General features: G+C 45.7%; 1 protein-coding gene across 1 annotated transcript in view; it reads left to right on the top strand.

The window, feature by feature from the left end:
- The first annotated feature begins 7,042 nt into the window (after window positions 1-7,042).
- TDRP (testis development related protein) overlaps window positions 7,043-20,557 on the top strand; it is a 28,578-nt gene continuing 15,063 nt past the window's right edge. Inside the window, exon 1 of the mRNA XM_012645864.1 lies at window positions 7,043-7,144. Within this exon, the coding sequence (XP_012501318.1) occupies window positions 7,043-7,144 (102 nt within the window). The remainder of the gene's footprint in view (window positions 7,145-20,557) is intronic.

Here is a 20,557-nt window from a genome sequence, read left to right as displayed (position 1 = left end):
GCCCCAAATCATCCACCTCTTAGTTTTCTCTCTAAAAGAAAGGTTACTAATGGCTAAAAGTTATAATAAATCTATGTAAATAAAACTACTAAAAATAATAAGGGTAGCAGCTCTGTGTGAAAACTATGTAAGGAAAGTAAGATATGTTTTTGATAAGGAAAGGTATGAAGAAAGAAAAATATATTTTTGTTAAGGAAAAGAGTAATTTTGTCCTAAAGTAAGATGATTGATTGTTCCAGAATGAGAAGGAAGAAAAATATAGCACGAAACCTGGATGGATGTAGAAAGCTGTGGAAAGTTTGCAGAGAAGGAGTCGTATGTGTGGTCAAGCTGGTAAGATTGAATGGATTTATTTATATGTTTTTTAAAAATTGGGCTTTAATAGCAGAAGTATATTGGTACAAAAACAGAATTTGGTTTTTCTCTTCGTTAAGAGGACAAAGATTTTTTCAATTATTGGTCTTGGTCTTAATAAGAGATTGAACAAGATTTTTCTTATTTCTTAACCATTTATGTAATCTGCCTGGGAAACCAAAATTTTATGTCTTGGAATAACTTCCTGTGTTTCATGTTAACCTTCATCATGTCCTTGATTACTTAAGAAAACAGAGACTTCTCATCTCTAAAAGAGCTAAGGTCCTTAAAACTTTTTGACAATTTTGCCTTCTCAGATCAAATCCTAGAATTTTTTCTAACTGACTTAAGATTTCCCAGAGAGCTCCCAGAAAATTCCAAAGGATCTGTTCTGTCACCTCTGCTCTGGATTGAATGTGTCCCCACAGTTCAGGTGTTGGACACTTAACTCCCAACGCAACAGTGTTGAGAGGCAGGACCTTTAAGAGGAAGAATCACCTTATCTGGCCATCCTTGGCCTACAAGAGGGGTGACTGTGGAGAAATGTTATGTCTCCGTGGAAAACTAGGATGCACCCTTTTGGTTCTCAGTCCTTCCAGGAAACTAACATTTCCAGTCTTTCTCCTCCACCCCTCCAACCTGGCATCTCTGGGAATGAAAACTGCCCTTTCCCGGAAGCTGTGCAGGCTGGTGCCTGGACACAAACTTCACAGAGACACCCGCAGCAGATCCCGGCAGTCCACTTTCAGGGAGTTCACAGAGTACTAGCACCATCGCCAGAGGCATTCCCACTCCAGGAAGTCCCTCCTCATCCTCCCTCGAACAATGCTTTAAGCTTAATTCTGGAAATCTTGAAAGCTGTCCTGTGGACTCAGAAACTTGGTTTCTGACCATTAGTCATGCTTTGTCTTTTCTTTTCATGGAAATCCCTTCATTAAATGTCTGACCATCACATCATCCAACAAATATTCTCACCACGGCCCTCAACAGTCGCTCGGCTGGTCCTTAGTAGACAAAGGGCAGTGCAAGGAGAAATGGACTTATGCTGTTCAGAGCAAGGAGGAAGGTCTCTCCTGGACCACACTTTACTCAGCCTTCTCCACACCCTCCACTTGGCCAGGCCTGACTTGGCCTTCCGTCCCCAGCTTGTGGAGCATAGTTTTAGCAAGAATCCTGCTAAGTTTATCCAGAACCCCGACTGTCAGTATCGGGTCACCCAATATTTGCTCAAATTCCTCATCCCTCCCTGTCTGGCCAGCTGCCTGCCTGCCTTCAGCAAGAATCCCGTTAGGGTGGTTTAGCCAGAATCATCTTCACCCTGGTGTTTCCCTTAGTAATTTTCCACTCACGGACCCCCACCTGCTCCTTGGCTATAATGCTCACTTTTCCTTGTGTGTGTGGAGTCAAGCCCCATCTCTCTGCCCACTGCAAGACCCCACTGCAGTGGTCCCTGCGCGTGTGGTGACAGTCCCCAAATACAGTCTTCCTTACTGTCTTAAGAAGTGCCATGAATAATTTTTTTCTTTAACACCTTTAGAAATAATCACAGCCTTAAAAAAGGAAATAAATATTACCCTTGTTAATTAAGATACTGGGAATGACTCATATGAGACACCAGATGCACAAGTGCTTTAGAAATAAAGCCTGCTCTGGAAAGGGCAAGTGCATTCATTGTTCTTATAATCCTACAATTTCCTTGGGAGGAAGTGGGAACTAATGACTGGACTTTGGTGAGTAGCGGGTGGAGGTAACCACAAAGCCCTAGGCAAAGTGAGGCGTCCTGTCTTGAGAGGGACCCTGGGCCGCCAGGGCGGGCATTTCTACTGTGTTTTCATACTTCTGCGGTGTGGGCGGTGAATGCTGTGCTAATGAGCAATAAAGGAACAGCCTCGCCCCTCACATGGGCTTGTTCATTATGATGAAGTTAGTGAGTGACCTTAGGCGCTTTGCATATTGCAGTATCCATTCTGCCCTGGTGGGAGCTCCAGGGAGGGGGAGAATGGTGCTCAGGTTATGGTGCCAGCGAGGTCTGGGCACATGACTTCTCATGCTGAAGCTACGCCCTGCCCTGCCTGCCCTGTCTCTTATCTGCTCATCTCTATAGCCCAGGAAACACTGCCTTTCGTACCCTACAGGATGATAATGGCTAAATGCTACAGTGACTTGCTCAGAGTCACAACAGTTAGGAAGTTATGGATCAAAATTATTTGTCAAAGAACTTTTTAATTTGAAAAATATAGAAAAGTACCAAAACATAAAACAAATTTCTTATAAACATATAAGTGATTGGTAGTAATATATTATGGTGTACATTGTGATTAATGGCAGTAATGTCAGCTTTTATATATTCACCATTATTATGTATATATTTGGACATAGTTGCTTAGGTTATGGTAGGGCTTTTAACATGAAAAATAAGAGAAACTATAAAACCCACTGGTAGAGCAGACACACAAATAAGAAAGAGAAAGGACTCAATTGTTACCACTACAGAAAACCATCAAACCACAATGATAAACAATAAGAGAGAAAGAAAGAACAAAGGATATATAAAACAACCAGAGAACATTAATAAAATGACAGGAATAAGCCTTCACATATCAATAATAATTTCAAGTGTAAAGAAAGTGAACTTTCCATGTAAAAGACATAGACTAGATGAATGGGTTTAAAAAAAATGACTCAACTATTGGCTGCCTACAAGAAACTATTCTCAGCTGTAAAGACACACATAAACTGAAAGTAAAGGAATGGAAAAAGATATTCCATGCAAACAGAAGCCAAAATCAAGGAGTAGCTATACTTGTATCAGATAAAAGACTTAAATGAAAAACAGTAAAAAGAGATGAAGAAGGCAGCAAACAAAAGCCAAAATCAAGCAGGAGTAGCTATACTTAGATAAAAGACTTAAATGAAAAACAGTAAAAAGAGATGAAGAAGGTCATAGTATAATGATAAAGGAATTATTAAAGCAAGAAAATATAACAATTCTAAACTTATATGCACCAGACACCACATATGTAAAGGAAAGATTATTAGATCAAAAGGGAGAGTTTGACTCCCACACAACAATAGTGGGAGACTTCAACACCCTACTCTCATGGCAAAGACATGAATAGACATTTCTCAAAAGAAGATCTACATTGGCCAATACGTATATGAAAATATGCCGAACATAATTAATCATCAGGGAAATGCAAACCAAAACCACAATGAGATATCATCTTGCCCCAGATAGAATGGCTATTATTAAAAAGACAAAAAATAACAGACGCTGGCGAGGATGCAGAGAAAGAGGAACTCTTACACACTGTCGTTGGCAACGTAAATTAGCATAGCCATTGTGGAAAACAGTATGGAGAGCTATCGAAAACTAAAAATAGAACTCCCATAGGGTACAGCAATCCCACTAACTGGGAATTTATCCAAAGCAAAAGAAAATCAGTATATCAGAGGGATACCTGCATGCCCATGTTTATTGTAGCACTATTCATAATAGCAAAGATATGGAATCAACCTAACTGTCTATCAACAGACAAATGGGTAAAGAAAATGTGGTATATATGCACCATGAAATACTGTTTGGCCATAAAAAAGAACAAAATCCTGTCATTTTCAGTAATGTGGTTGGAACTGGAGATCATTAAGTGAAATAAGCCAAGTACAGAAAAGCAAATACTGCCTGTTCTCACTCATGTGGGAGCTAAAAATACTGTTCCGTGGAGGTGGAGAGTAGAATGATGGGTACCAGAGGCTGGGGAGGCCTGAGGTTGGGGCGTGGTGAAGCGAGGTGAGTGAATGGTACAAACACACAGGAGAAGTTCTAATGTTTGACAACAGAGTAGGGTGACTATTATAGTCAACAACAGTATATTGTATATTTCAAAATAGCTAAAAGAGAAGGCTTGAAATGTTCCCAAAATAGAAAAATGATAAATATTGGAGGTGACACTGACTTGATCATTACACATGCTATGCATGTAACAAAATATCACATGTATCCCAGAAATATGTACAAATTTTATGTATCAACTTAAAAAAAACACCAAGTTGAGAGATGACTGAAGGTGCAGCTCTCTTCAGATCTAGTCTCTTCCTAATCACCTCCAGGAATGGGGAACTTACTAGTTTCAGATAGCTTTGTCTGCTAGAAAGTTCTATATGGTACCCAAAGCCCCACTCTCATTTAAAATTAAATTTGCCAGGGCAAAAATCTAAGATGATCCTTATGTATTTTGAATTCAGAGAGGGTGACACACTTGAGCTTTATAAAGTAAAACATTACAGTTTCTGCACCGGTGCATTTCCAGAGGCCAAATTAGCCAATAAGGGAAATTCAGTCTAATATTAATAGCTTCTTCCAACTGAGGGCTCAGTAAATGAAAGATTCTTTAACTGCCACTTCCCAGATCCAGAAGAAAATCTGTACATGACACCAGCTTGTGTAAAGTGTGCCTCCCATGCATGTTAACAATAGCATGACTTAATTCTACAAAGCTGACAAGTGAAGGAGTTAATGCGTGAACTGAGTCACATTCGTGGAACTCAGGGACGGTCTCAGAATTCCAGAAATGCCTGCAGCTCCAACAGCCATTCACCTGCTTCTCTCTCCTGCCACCTCCCTTCCCTCCTGTCTGCATCAGGCGGTTTTAGGTGGCTGGCCCATACCCTAACCCACTGTGCTCTTCTGCAAAAGAGAGCTAAATGTTGTTTAAAATATTCTAGAAGTTTGCTCTTTGACTTAGCAAGCCTGGCTTTCTTCTGGACTGTCCTAGTTTGCAGGGGGTTTACAATTTAACTAACCTACAATGACAATTTTGAAAGTATGGAAGAGTGGATGACCTTCTGGGGTGAGCGTCTTTGCATTAGCAGAGGGGGCCTGTGTTATTTGTCCAAGGGTTCTGAGTTGGTTTTCTGTTTTATTTGTAGTGTCTTTGAATGCGCTGTGTTTGGATCCTGGCTTTGTTTTGTGACCTCTGTTTTGTGGTTTTTGACTTTTATCAGTGTTTGTGCTCGCAGTGTTTATTTTGACAGCCCGGAGAGCACACATTCCCTATGTGTTTGCAGCGAGCACCACCGCATCTCGCCTTTGCAGTTCCCTGAGCATCCCAGCCCAGGAAGCCACGCCTGCTAGACCTTGTCTGGAAAGGGTATATTAACACACACATTTTTAACATTCTTAAATACTCCCATGAAGGAGCTCTTAAACTGAGCATGTACCGGGGGTCTTCAGTAGGCTGCAGTGGTTTCGTGTTGTAATGTTTGTGCCTGGTGGGTTTGGCGGTCACTGGGGGAGGGGAGGTGTGCCTGTGGGACCTTGTCTGCCCTTCTGTGACATACTGGGAACACGTGGGGACTGGTGGCGTCGTCGCCGTACTCTTGGTTGGTATTTAATACACCCTAACCATAACCCTCTCCGCGTGCCCTGTGCCCGAGGTCCCTGCCGAATCCTCGGGCAAAGTCACCATCTCCCCCGCTCCCCCCGCGTCCCCCCCCCCGCAGCTCCCAGAAAGGAGTCAGAGCTCCTTTTCCTTTAAAAAATTTTGTGGCTAATTACTCCTAGAAACCCAAAAGATACCTTTGATTTCTTTTTTAAGAGTTGTAAAGTTATAAAGCTTAGAAAGTTCTTAACGAAGCCTACAGTTCTGGATTCTTTTTTAAAATTTATTTTTAAATCACTCAATGCATAAGTATGTATTTGGTGTGAAACTGTAAGCGACACGAAGCGCGCAGTTCCTCTGCGGAAGCCAACTCCTGGGCAGGACGGCGTGCGCCCCGAAGATGCCAGCAAACGGCCGCCAGCTCTGCGGCGTCCCCACGCCCCAAGGGTCGCTACAGGCTTGCGGCTCGGACGGCAGAGTCACCTCACGTAGCCGTGCCGTCCTCGGTCCTGTCGCCGCCCGCTCCTTTCTGCAACGGGAAGCAGTCGGTGCGTTCCCCGCAGTGTGTGGAGCGCCCCTTCGGCTCCTATTGCTCCAAGTTCGGGACCGTCCGGAAAAACATCCTCACCCCCGGGCGCAGAGCCGGTGCGCGGGCTCCTGGCTGGGAACTGCAGCACCGCGCACCTGCGTGCCGAGGGCCTCTCGGGACCTCAGACTCCTCCTCCGACAACCACAGCCTCCCTCCCGGTCCTCTGCTGGTTCGGACACGGCCCCGCCTGTCCGGGCGGAGCCCCCGCGCGGCAGCCCGGCCCCTGCGCCCCCGAGTTCGCACCCTGGGGGCCAGCTCGTCCCTGCCTCCTCGCTCCGCCCCCAGCCCACCCTGTCTGCCCCTCCGCACCGGGCAGTGAGGGCGGGCATGCGCACTGGCCGCTCGGCCGTTGCCTCGGTGACCCGGGAGGACTGGCCACGCCCACTGGCCGGGAGGGAGCGCGGGGGAGGGGCGTCCCGGGGAGGGGGCAGCCGAGCGGGTGAGTCGGGGGCGACGAGAGGGGCCCGGAGACCCGGTGGCCGGGGCGAGGGCGGGGTCCAGCGGGGCCCGGGAGGGGCGGGGACCACGCTGGGAGGAGGGGACCTGGGGGTGGTGCGGGCCTGGCGGGGGGCGTTGGTGCGAAAGGGGCGGGGCTGGTGGGGGAGGGCCTGGCCCGGGAGGGGCGCCCCGCCCGCCGCCCGGCCCCGCCCGGCCCACTGGGCCCGTGTCCCGCAGGAGCCGCAGGCCGAGCGCCGGGCGGCGAGGAGGGACGCGGAGCATGTGGAAGCTGAGCCGGAGCCGGGTGCTTCTGGACGAGCCCCCGGAGGAGGAGGACGGCCTGCGGGGGGGGCCGCCGCCCACCGTCCCCGCCCCGGCGCAGGTGAGGGGGCGCGCGCAGGTGGGGGAGGCCGGAAGGTGGGGGTCGCGCAGGAGGGGCCGGGGGCGCGCAGGTGAGGGGGCGCGCAGGTGAGCGGACGCTAGTAGGTGGGGGGCGCGCAGGTGGGGGACGCCGGAAGGTGGGGGGCGCGCAGGTGAACGGACGCTAGTAGGTGGGGGACGCGCAGGTGGGGGAGGCCGGTAGGTGGAGGTCGCGCAGGTGAGCGGACGCTAGTAGGTGGGGGAGGCCGGCAGGTGGGGGGCGCCGGCAGGGGGGGGGCGCGCAGGTGGGGCGCGGCCCGTGAGGATCCCGAGTGCAGAGTCAGAACTTGCCCCAGGCTCCGCCGTCGTGGCGGGGGTCGACCCCCCGCTGCTCGGCGGGCAGCCCGCGTCCTGGCCGGTTGCCTGGGGCGCTGCCCGGGGCGTCCCCGCGGGGTGGGCTCGGGGCCTGCGCGCCGCCGCCAGGTGCTCGGGGCCGGCCGCGAGAAGGCCTGAATCACCGGCTCTGCGACGGCCTGTCGGTGAGGAAGACGCTCCTGATGACCGCAGCAGAATGTTAAGTGGGCTAAATATTTGTTTGCATAACCAGTATTTCCTTTTCTTTAAACCTTTGATTTTCTGGGGGAAAAGGCAGAAGTCCTTTATACAGAAAACTGCAAGGCATCGGCCAACGAGTGTAGAGATATGTTTGGTATGTCCAGAATTTTTTAATTAGACTCCCAGGTGGATCGTGTCTGCGTTACTATGCCAACCCTCCCCCTTTTCCCCAGTGCAATATTCCTTTTCACGTGCAATGAAATTTAGGTCGGAAATCCAGCTTTTTTTGGTAAATGAGGGTCATAAAATTTATTTTGGTGTTAAATGTTTGGCTGCTTTCTCCTGCTGCTGTTAGAGCTGTGTAGAAGGTAGTGATCTCTTCTATCTTCTAAGAGATTGTTTCTTCCCCAGTTGGAGCAAAAAGAATTTCTCTTAGGTTCTGAAGTTGTTTCATCTTGATAGACATTTCTTATAGGAGTTAAATGCAGTTCCCAAATCACAGAAATTGGAGTTGATTACCTTAAGCATTTAAATATGGTTACTATGTGAACTTGTCTTTGAGAAATTACCTTCTGATAGTGCTTAGCTACCTTTTATTTTTTAAATCTCAAAACTTCATGGTTACTCTTAATAGCAACTACCTTAATATCATGATGGAATTTATATGTGGTTACAGAGTTAACTGAAGGGGCTGTAAATAACTAATGTTGGTCAAACATGGGCAATATCATTGTTTCTGGGTGGACTCTTGAAAATTTTAGGTTGAGCCTTCCTGTGTTCTGTCCCCCTTTCTCCTAATGAATCCTACAAACCTATTTTTTCTCTTAAGTTTTTATTTTGAAAAATTTCTAACATAGAACCGTAGGAAGACTAGGAGATTGACACCACCTGGATCGATCATTGGCAACACATTGGCTGAGGCTCTTTGCCTGGTCTTCTGTTTACAGAATTGTCATCTATGCCCTTTCTATGTGTACTTTAAACACAAACAAACAAACTTTAATAGGCTTTATTTTTTAGGTATCCAGTTTTAGGTACCCAGCAAATTTCCGGGGGGAAGTGCAGAGAGTTCCCACCGTGTCCCTTCCTCCTCCCCATGTCAACATCCCCTCCCCACCCCCTGTGTTTGTTATAGTCTGCGGACCAACCTTGGCACATTATCACCCAGAATCCGTAGTTGACGGTAAGGTTCACTCTTGATTTGTTACATTCTGTGGGTTTGGACACAGGTATAGTCAATCACCTGTATCCACCACTGTAGTATCACGGAGCAGTTCACTGCCCTAAAAACCGTCTGCGCCCCACCTGCTCCTCCCTCCCTTCCCATCTACCCGGCACCCGCCAATCTCTCCACTGTCTCCATATTTTGCCTTTTCCAGAATGTCACAGTTGGCTACACCATGCGCAGCCTTTCAGACGGGCTTTTTCCACTTAGTAACATGCGTTTAAGGGTCCTCCGTGTGTTCTCATGGCTTGTCAGCCCGTTTCCTGTCACACTGAGTAATACTCCACTGTCGGGTGTGCCACAGTTTATACGGTCACCTGTGAAGGGCATCTGGTGGCTTCCGAGCTTTGGCCCTTGTGACAAAGCTGCCAGGAAACATCCACGGTGGGTTTTTGTGCGGACATAAGTTTTCAGCTCATGTGGGTGAATACGAGGCACACAGTTGCTGGATCGCATGGTAAAGCCGTGTTAACGTCCTAAGAAACCACCGAGCGGTCTTCCAAAGTGGCTGCGCTCGCGCTGGCGCTCGCACCCCACCCGGGGGGTCGCTGGCAGCGGAAAACTCGCAACCTGGTTATACGTGGAAGTTGAGCCATTTGAGCCAGCCTGCTCTGGTCCTGACCGCATCCCGTTGCCCTCTTGTTTGCGTTTCCCCAATGATGCGGTTTCCTGTGCGTGTCACCTGCGTGCGCACCTCCTTGGTGTGGCGTCTGCTGAGACCTTGCACCCATGTTCTATCAGGTTGTTCCATTTCTCACTGTTGAGATGTAGCAGTTGTTTGTATTTTGGACACCAGCCCTTTGTGTGCGTGTGTTTTACAAAGATTTTCTCCCAGTCTCTGGCTTGTCTTTTTATTTTTTGCACAGTCTTTCTCAGAGCAGTTTTCAATTTTAATGAAATCTAGCTTATAAATTATTTCTTTCATGGATTGTGCCTTTTGGTGTTAATATTACATCTAAAAAGTCATCGCCAAACCCAGGGTCATCTGGGTTTTCTCCTGTGTCATCTCCTAGTATTGAGTTTTGACTGTAGTTTTCATGTTACTTTATTAAGGGTATCCATAGTTTAATGTGTTGAAAAACCCTCACTATAGGAAAATAGGGAAAATTTTTCTTAATTATGACAGGTTAGTCATACTCTAAATTTAGTTAATTTCTTCAGGAGCATTGATCTTTATCCCAAAGCTAACTTCTCTTAGAATTAAATTTTAAAATTCATGAAAAGTCTATCATAGAACTTCTGCCTACAAAATTTTATTTTAAAGTTGAGAAGTAGGAATTAATATGCAAGTAGGATTTAATGACTGTTAAATTCACTGTCATCTGAGAAAGAAGTTCTCAGTTCTGTTTCATTTTTAGTCTCTCCGTCTTCCATACATCAGTCAGTTTGATTTTAACAGGCAGGTTGGGAGCACATTCTGCCTCATTCTAGAAAGGGGTGCGTGTTGCAGTTGTATCCATCCTGTCCACTTCCTTGAAAATCAGGTCTCACAGCTAACATGTGTTTTTTTTTTTTTTTTTGAAAACCAAAAAGATAATGTTAGGTTCTAATACATTTGAAATGTGAGGCATTCAAAATCATTACTTAGATTTCAGAGACACTTTGCTAAAATAGTTCTAACATTGCAGGAAATAAATTTCCCTGAGCTTTTTTAGACTGTTGGCCTTTTTTTGGTCCTAACTACACATCTAGTTTGTATTAAAATATAACAGTGAGGTTTATAAGCAGAATCATTCATTGCAATCACTCAACAAGGAGAGACAAGTTTTAATGAGTCTACTGTCTACTTAAAAAGATCTGCTAGTGCACATGGTAAAATATTTCTGGATATTAAATGTTAGGTCTCAACTACTTCTCCCTTTCCAGTGGGAAGCGTGTTAAGCTCTCTGGTGCTTAAGCAGATACACAAATGTATGTTTAAAATTAAGCACAAATTTGCCTTCTCATTGCTGGCGGTTTTCTGCACCCTGCCTAGTTCCCTGTGATGTGTGTCCCGTGCAGGGCTTCCATTCAGCTGCCAAAAACCACTTTTAAGGCTGTGTGGTGTAAAATGTTATCAAATGGCCAAAATTTCTTTAATCTCGCCTCTCCTGATGCATATTAAGTTTGCCAAGCCACTTCTTTTAGCCCCCTTTTGCCCCTCAACGATTTATGCAAATAGTGGAGAAGGAAACAGAGACTTGTTTGACCTTGACAAGGTTTAGAGGGTTCACTGGTTCCCTCTGAACTGGACTGCACAGGGATTTAGCCGGCTTTAAACTAATGGCTTTACAAACAAACCTCACAGAATTTTTGACATATTTTCATGTTAAAAAATTCAAAAGGCTTAGACATATTCCATAGGTATTGCAAAGAAAAAAGAAACGAAGGACTGTGTCAGGTGTTTTAAATCAGACTTTGAAGAAAGGAAGAATCAACTAGTAGTAAACCTCGGTTTAGATCACACAAAATCATTCTTTTATGGTACTATGAGGGCTCTGTGGATGTTTGCATTAGTGGTGTTTGGGAAGAAAGGAGTGGCGTAAACTAGATAGTTGGTGGTTGGCTTCTCTCCAAACCTCAGAAACCAGCCTTCCAAGGCCTGACGCTCTCGAGGGACGGGGACGCACTGGAGGTGCGCGAGCCTTCAGAGCAGAATGTGGCCTTCGCGCTTCCGTCGCATTCCCGCCCTGCCTCTGTGGCTAGCATCTTGTTCCTGTTTTCCATTATTTCTTCTCAAAACTAAAAGCAACAAAAATTTGCAGCAGCAAATATGCACCCTTTTCTGCTGCAGAAACTAATCTGCTGTAAAGGCTTTTACAACAACAAAGGTTTATTTCTCACGGTCTGGAGGCTGGAGGTGGGTTCTTCCTGGTTTGCAGACAGCTGCCTCCTCCACTGCACCCTCCCAGGGCAGAGAGAGGGCTCTGGGCCCCTCACGCCTCCTTAGGACGCTAACCGTTCCTGGGGGCCCCACCCTCATGACCTCATCTCACCTAAGTGCCTCCCTGATCCACCCCTGCAGACACCCTCACCTTGGGGGCTCGGGCTTCACCATCTGAACTTCGGGGACACAGACGTTCAGTCCGTAGCAATAGTATTTCCTTGTGTGGACATACAGATTTCTTTAGTCCCCCGTGGGTGACCTTTAGGAAATTATTCTATTCTGTTCCTATTACAAACATGCAGTATAAGTCCTTTCACTTATCTGAGGATAAATCTCTGGAAGTCGAGCTGCTGAGTCCAAGGGGACGTGTGGTTGTGGCTTTGATGGTATCTCTGACTTGTCCTCCCAAAGAGGTTGTACCGGTTTGCATTCCAACCAGCAGTGCGTGAAAATGTCTCTTACCACGTTCTTCCAATGTGGCATGATGCAGCATGTTAGCAAAATCTAGATCTGATGGGGGGAAAGTGGTATCTTAATATGGTTTTAATTCGTCTTTCTCTCATGGATGGCATTAAATCTCTTCTTCCATATTTATAAGCCTAAATGAAGACGTCTAAAAACTTCCCCAGCAGTCTTGTTACCATGTCATTAAATGTAGGGAACTGTAGTCAGATCACGGCGTTTCCACGGAAACACAGTCTGGCAGTTCACGTTGGGACCTTGGTTTCTGCCGGCCTCGGCTCCGTCCCGGCCCCTCTGCCCCTCGTCAGCCCTGCGACCTCGCGCCAGCCACTTGACCTTGCCAAGCTGCAGTTCTGCTTCCCAGCTGTAGAACTGAGGCAAGGAGACCAGCGCTCGTGTTTCCTGGGGCCTGTGCTCAGAGACTTATTGAGGAGCCCTTGACGTGGTCAGTGCCATTGTCTGCCACAGGAAGAAGCCAGTCACAGCAGTAGGTGACTTAGGAAAGGCCACACAGCTATGACGTGGTGACAGAGACGCTCCAGGACCAACTTTGGTCAGGACCTTGCCCTCTGGCCTGCCTGGCCCACCTGGGAACGTCCTGTCACTGAGAAGCCCCGACCCTTGACGTTGAGTCCTCGGCCGCCTGCAGGAAGAGCGCCCTGCCCTGGTTCTTCTCCTGCCGCTTCCACCCACGGACCCTCTGCTGTGTGGCTGCAAATCGCCAGCTCTCAGCCGCACTGGGGATTGAACTGGGTCTCTCTCCCCTGTTGAGACAGTCTTGAATAAAGTCTTCTTTTTTTTTTTCTTTTTAAACAACATCAGAAAAACTTTTTAACAGTTGTGGAAATGTAATATAATATAAAACAAATTTTCTTCCCTATCCAGAAAACTTCACAGTATTAGAAGAGAAAGGAGACAATTTTGCATGGATGAGCATTTAACGAGGATGTGAACATATCACAAAGACTGTAAAGATAAAAGAAATCTTACTCCTATGTATAGCCATGTAGATACATTCCATTATATTCATGTTTTCAAGATAAAATTGCTAAATTTATCCTGTCTTTACAAGGAGATGGTTTGCAATGTGGAGTCAGGTGGCAGCTGCAGCCAGGCCCATCTCCTGCCAGGACATGGGAACTGCCACCAACTCTTCTACGTCACGTGGCTGTGAGCTGGGCAAAGCCTCCCAGGAGTCACGGTTCACACCTGGAGCTCTGTGTCCGCAGCCAGCCTGCGTAAACCAGGCCATCCTGCCTCTCGGGTAAAATGAAAAAATGAAAAGTAAATGAAATCATCCATATCAAGCCCTTAATAGTTTTCTCTGGCAAACAGACGCCCTAAAAGAAGAAGAAGTAGATCTTATTAAATAGTGGAAATAATTAATGCTGTTTTTCTGACTCATGATTAGACTTCACTTGTCCCTCCCTGAGGGTCTCAGTTGGCATTGGTGCTCTGGAGCTGGGGGCATGGGTGCAGCAGAGCGGTGGGAGACGCCAGGGAGGGGGTCGTGGTGACTCCAGGTGTCAGGAGAGACGTGTCTGAGCCAACAATGCCGACCTCTGCGTTTACCCGCTTGAGAGGCACTCAGAAAGCACTTTCCCCTCTCTGAAGAGTCACTGAATTCTAGATCGAAAGCTCCCTGAGAGAAGGCCTTAGATACGCTGTTGCCGTGTCCCCGAGGCCAGGAGGACAGCCGGGCAGGGGCTGGTGAGAGGACTGGGCCGAGGGGTTTTCGGGAGACGACACTGCCCTGTGATAGGCAGATGCTGCAGTCCTGCTCCAGGCATCCAGGCGAGGTGCCGAGGGGAGGAGGGCAGAAGTCAGGGAAGGAGCCGCAGTGTCTGGAAGGTCTGATCCGTTCCTAGATATTGAGTCATTTGTTGGTAAACAAATACTTCGTCGGATCAGTCTTACTGGACACTCGCCCCTGCCCTGCGTTTGGGTCACTCACCCCAACAGGCTGGAGGTTTCTCCTGCTGGCGGAGCAAGCAGTGCTCTTGCCCTTTGCAAATAAAATGCAAACGTTTTCTAGTAGGCATATTAAGTAAAAGAAAAGTTTTAATGAAGTATTTTAATTTGATATATTTAAAATATTATGTCAATATGTAATCATTTTAAAATTTATTAATGAGATACTTTTATGTTTTCTTCATAGTCTTTGAAATCTTTTGTATATTTTACATTCACCAACCTGGCTCAATTTGGATGTTAAATTTTCATCAGAAATACTTGATCAGTTTTTAGATTTTATAAAATTCACAGTTGAAAAATAGATTGTTTTAGCCAAGTTTTTCCAAACATACTTAAAAGTTTTCCAATAACCGAAATGGAGTATCTGTTTTTAAATTGAAATTTAAATAGTTAGAAATTCAGTCCCACTAGCCCTATTTCAGGTCCTCAATAGCTATTTTTAGCTAATGCCGCTGAATTGGAAAGCACAGCCCCAGATCTCCGCCTGGCTTCAGATCAGCTCCTCGAAGAGGTCGTGGATCTCCTGCTTGCCTGGGCCTGCAGAGTCTGTGGGGATTAGCGGGCAAATTCCAAGGTCCTCCACCGCGTCCTGTTGGTACAGTTGGCCACTGTGGTCAGGATGGAACGGTTCCGGCTTAAGAGCCGACTTCCAGGCCCTAGTTCCTTTGTGTCACGGCCACCTGTAAATGCTAATATTAAACATTTAGGTTGAAATGGTTATTCCTAAGAGTTTAAAACCCTAATTCCTAAGATTCATTGTTTTTTTGCTAGAGCTTGAGGTAGCATGATTTCGAATATCCAGATGTTGCTATTCCAATCGTCGTGTTGAGTCAGACTGCAGGTTTCACTCTGAGTCAGACTGAGCATCGCTGAGCCAGCCTGCACCTCCCGCCTCAGACTCCCTCCCGGGGGCACTTTGTCCACGCCTGGCACTTGAGTCTTTCTCCTGCTCCTGTTTGATCACCTGTTGGGAAGAACAGACTTGGTTTTGTGTCCGGGTTTGGAGAGTGTGGGGTGGTGTGGGGTTAATAAACCGCAGCCTCCAGAACTCAAAGGCAAAGACTGGAGCCCAGAGGATTTTACCTGTTGCTTCAGAGTGAATCCAGATTTAGATGAGGCACAGCCACAGACTTCCATGAACTCTGTTGTCGTCCCCCCTGCCTAGGCAGGCAGTTCATCATGTGTTTGTGTTCCCGGCGCATTCTGTCTTGGTGCTGTGCACGACCAGGGAAACCACAGTTTCTGCTCTGCGAGTCCCGTGGAGGCTGCTGCAAGTGGGGGATGCCTGTTCTCACCTCGATTTTGGACAGAAATGGGGGGAAGGACCCCAAGAGCTGGGAAGGAACAGCTGCCTCCACAGACTAGGACACACGGCGAGTGCGTTGTGTGAACCTGTGCGCTGGGGGAATCTAGGGAGAGGCTGGGGGTGGTGGGTCAGCTCTTCTCAAGATATTGATAATTGTTTATTAAAGAAAGAAAACTATGCTTTAGTTTTATAATCTTATAGACAGAAGTATAGTACTCTACAAAAATGTCATGAACTAGGTGGTAGACTCTGATTAGTTACAGCATCTGAAGATTACTTGAATCCTCTTACAATGGCTTGCTATTATATACAGAAAATAGAAAGCTTTTTACTCAGTAGAGGGTTTTGTTTTGTTTTTTCTTTTTTGTGTCTTTGGTAAATGGATGTGTCTTGGTCAGAGGATAGAGTGCTGGATGACGTGCTGCCCCTGCCGTGTGCCAGCCACTGCGGCAAGCACTGTTCGTCTCTTCCTGCAAGTTCTCACACCAGCCCTGAGAAGTAGGTGCAGTTACTCTTCATTGGTCGTGGTTCCCATGTTTGCAGATCACCTGCTTACTAATATTTACTTGTAATCCCAAAACAATACTCACTTTGCCTTCACAGGCATTTGCAGACGTACAGGGCAGGGAACATTGCTCCCAGCACACCTCTCCCAGCCACAGCGGACGAGGCCACGCTCGGCTTCTCGCCTCCGCGCCTGCTGTGAACAGGTGTCTCTTCGTGCTCTGTCTAGTGCTGCGTTTTCTGCACTTTTGTGCTGTTGACTTTGTTGTTCAAAATGGCCCCAGCACCGAGTGGAGGCGTGTCTCGTGTCCCCGGGCACAAGGAGGCAGTGGTGTGCGTCATGGAAAAACCACGTGTGTTAGAGAAGCTGTGTTCAGGTGTGAGTTACAGGCTGTTGGCGGTATGTTTGGTGCTGAAGAATCAAGAGACGTTAAGTCAGGAGTCTTTACACGGAAACACACGTAAGACAAGGGCACGTGTAGGTGACAACGTGTCTAGGGGCTCGAGGAACCCAACCCTGCCTCCCACAGCAGTAACCCGGCATTTGCTGACTCAGTGTCATGGCAGCTTTGTACAGCAGAACTACTGCAAATGAGGGTCCACTGTGTTTTGTGTCTGAGGAACTTTGAGAAGTGAAATAACTCATGCAAAGTTACAACTGTGTAAATAACTTGTGTTAGGAGCCACTCATAGAAATTCAAATCCAGGTTTCTGAGTTTATGTTCTTTGTTGCCTTGCTTCTCTTATAGATTATGATAAATTTGCGATACCATTTTTCTTCATTTTCCAAATATTCTTTTTTTATAGCCAAAAAATAACTAGGGCTTCAGCACTCAGCGCCTTATAAAAACATTGATTAAATTATGTTTGGGCTCAAATTCCAATATAACATCATACATACTTTTAATTTTCACTGTGAGGTTTTGTGTTATGAGCATACTGACAGAAGTCTTGCTGTGGGAGGTAACCAGTGTCCTGGTGACTTATCCAGTGCAAAGTACTAGAACGTTGTGAGAAAAGAGAAGTGTCATGCATCCACCTACCTTTTGCTTTATATGTTAATACTACCACTTTTACTTAATTATTGAAGGAGGAGCAGGTCTGAGGAAAGTGCCTGAGGAGTGGAGGGAATGCCGCAGCAGTGCTTTGGGAGCAGGGGGACCAAAATACGTTGAGGGACAGAAAGTGAACCAAGGTAACTGGCACAGCAAGTCTGCACCGGAGAACCGGGAGAGGGAGCATCCTCTGTCTTTTGTTTGTTTTGTTCTGTTCTGTTCCAGCAGCAAACTCTGCCATAACCAATGAACCTTATTACACAGCAACTTCGGCGGCTACCGTTTGTCATGATGCTACTCGACATCTCCCCCGTCCCAATTCTGAAACTTTGAAGTAAAATAATATCTGGTGTAATTTAGTGTTTCTTTATAATTACTTATATCACTTTTTAGATCTTCTTTGCTGAATATTTGCCTATGGCTAATACTGAGCTTGTTGATTGAAGATGATTAATATTTTTTAAAAACAAAGTTATTTTACAGTGATGATTTTTTTTTTTTTACAATATAACTCAGAAATTTTGTTTGATGTGGCAAGAAGTTATGCCAAGACATTTTATAGGGAAAAGACAATGTGTAACTATGATTAAGGATTATATCCTTACAGCTTTTCATTTTTGTCATAGAGAAAAATGTGTCCCTGTGTGTGGTTTTTTTCTGATACCAGACAATTCTCCAATATCAACTGAGTGTCCTACAATTTGATATAGTTCAGGAACTCCCTGCCCATAATTGGGACAGAACTCACAGATAAGGACTGAGTCACACAAGGCTGCTCCCACATCAGATGCCAGATACGAATGGGGCCAAGTTCTCCATAATTCTCTCACGTCTGTCCACACGAGAGGGGTGACATCAGCACGATGGTGGCGTAGAAAGCCCCAGACCTCGCTCCCTCACAGACACTGATAATTTACAGTCTGAAAGTCCTGTATGAGAACTACAGAAACCAATTAAGTCCCAGCACCCTAGGCAAGCTCAGAGCCAGGAACAGCTGCTTTGTAATGTGTGAGAGAAGCCCTTCTGTCTCCCCCATGGCAGCCCTCCCGCCAAGCGGGCGGGCTCAGCATGACTGGGACGAAACACCCAATTCACAGCTTCTCCACTGGGAGGGAAAGAGGAGACTGGAACAGAAGTCAATGCTCTGATTTTTGCCGCGGTGGGCGGTGGGGGGCCTGGTGGTCTGGTTTCTGTCTGTCCCGACCCAGAGCACTTAACACAGGGAACTGGCGTACTTTGGATGCCTGGGGGCCACTGGAAACAAAGAGAGCTCAGTGGCTTTTTGTGGCACCAGAGACCCGGCAGTGCCACAGATGGTCAGCACAGCCCAGGACAGTCAGGAGAGAACAGGAAACTTGCGGCTTATCTTTCGGGAGAGAATGAGCAGCGTGGAAAGTGTGTTCAACATTCTGGCTTTTCAGGGGGCTGCCAAAGGGGCTGGGTCAGAGTGCTGATGTCTGGGGACTGCTGAGAACAAATGAGAACGCAGGGGCTTATTGCAGTGCCAGACAACCTACAGCACCACAGACAAACACGAGAGGGATAAAGAAATTGCAAACAACTAAAAAGAAACTTGGAAACCTCTCTAACTGGGAAATTACATGCCTAAGCCCAGAGAAGATGCATCCCGAGTTTGAGAGACTCCGGAATCTATAGCCAGGCTGACTGGTGAAGGTTCTACCCTGTACTAAGTCTTCCATAAAGACTGGGAGAGGTGGCTGTTTTTTCAAATGCCCAGATCCCAGCAAAAAATAATGAGGCATGTGAAAAAACAGAGAAACATGGCTCAATTAATGGAGCAAAATAAGTATCCAGAGATTGACCCTAGAGAAATGGAGATGTATGAATCACCTGACAAAGAATACAAAATGATCATCTTGAAGAAGCTCAATGTGATACAAGAAAACAGAAACAGTCAACTGAGTGAAACCAGAAAAAATGATGCATTAACAAAATGAGAATATCAATACATACATAGCAACTATTAAAAAAAAAGGCCAAATTCTGGAGCTGAACATTAACCGAATTGAAAAATTCACACAGGAGTTCAAAAGCAGACCTAATTATGTAAAAGAAAATTTAACAGATCATTTGAAAGTATCAAGTCAGAGGAACAAAACGAATGAAGAAAAGTGAGGAAAATCAAAGGAACTTACAGTACACCATTCAGTGGACTGGTATATACATTATGAAGTCCCAGAGGATAAAAGAAAGAGGAGGAGGCAGAGAGCTTACTTGACATAGTGGTGCCAAATGTCCTAAGTGTGAAGAAGGAAACAGATGTCCAAATCCAAGAAGCTCACAGGACTCCAACTAGGATGGAACCAAAGCCCACACTGAGACAGATGATAATCAAATTGTCAAAAATCAAAAATAGTGCATTTTGAAAGCAGCAAAAGTGACATCATATAACAAGGGAGTTCCCATAAGATTGTCAGATTTCTTAGTAGAAACATTATAATTCAAAAGGGAGTGGGATGATAGAGCTAAAACCTGCAAGCCAAGAATACTGTAGCTGGCAAACTGTCCTTCAAAAATGAAGAATAAAGACCTTCCCAGATAAACAAAAGCTAAGGAGGTTCATCACTGCTAGACATGCCTTACAAGGAGTGCTAAGGGGGTCTTTCAAGTTGAAATGAAAGGATGCTCAATGGCAATATGAAAGCACACAAAAATATAAAACTCTGGCAAAGTGAAATATATGGACAAATACAGAATTGTGTAGTACTATGATCATGGTGAGTAAACCTCTTAATTCTGGTACAGAATTTAAAAGACAAAAGCTCTTTATTTAGGATTGCTAGTTAAGTACAGAGGATACAACTGAGAAACAGCCTGACAGAAGGGATGTTGTGTCTGGCGAGATGCGGGGTGGGGCGCAGAGCCGGCTCCGGCGCAGATGAGCTGCTAACCCCACACAGACTCCGTGCCGGGGACCAAGGACACAGACCAAATACTTAATTTTTCATGCCACATCCCAATTTCGGGTTGTTATAAGTTTGTATGAATTTCAAATCAGACATTCTATTAAGGTATTGATGCAAATGATTTCTTTTAAAACTTTAAAAATGGTGAAATCTCTTAGTTTTTCTGTTTCTTTCCCTTTGCTCTAAGGCTTGGAAAGGCATTTCCTTCCCGCAGACCAGATTCATCTTGCTCCTTTATGACTTCACTTAAAAAGGAGTAACTCTCTAGCCTGCATGGAATTTATTTTGTGAAAATAAGGATATAACTTTTTTCTCTCAAAATAGTTACTCGATTGTCCTAAGTCTTCATTCTTCCTCCTTCTTTATCACACTCTTGTGTTAAAATCTCTACGAATTGGAATTTGTTGGGTTTCTCATCTTTTCTTTGTTCTTCTGTGTGTTCTTATTCCATTTCTACAGTTTTCTTAATGAAGTTTTATAAAACATTTAATAACTGGTAACACAAGTTGCTTTTGATTAGACTTTAACAAAGTCTGCCCTTGCCTGTTGACTTTCTCTGTT

Source organism: Propithecus coquereli, unplaced genomic scaffold (genome assembly GCF_000956105.1).
Source record: "Propithecus coquereli isolate 6110/MARCELLA unplaced genomic scaffold, Pcoq_1.0 Scaffold238, whole genome shotgun sequence".
Classification (NCBI taxonomy): domain Eukaryota; kingdom Metazoa; phylum Chordata; class Mammalia; order Primates; family Indriidae; genus Propithecus; species Propithecus coquereli.
This window is presented reverse-complemented; position numbering and strand designations above follow the sequence as displayed.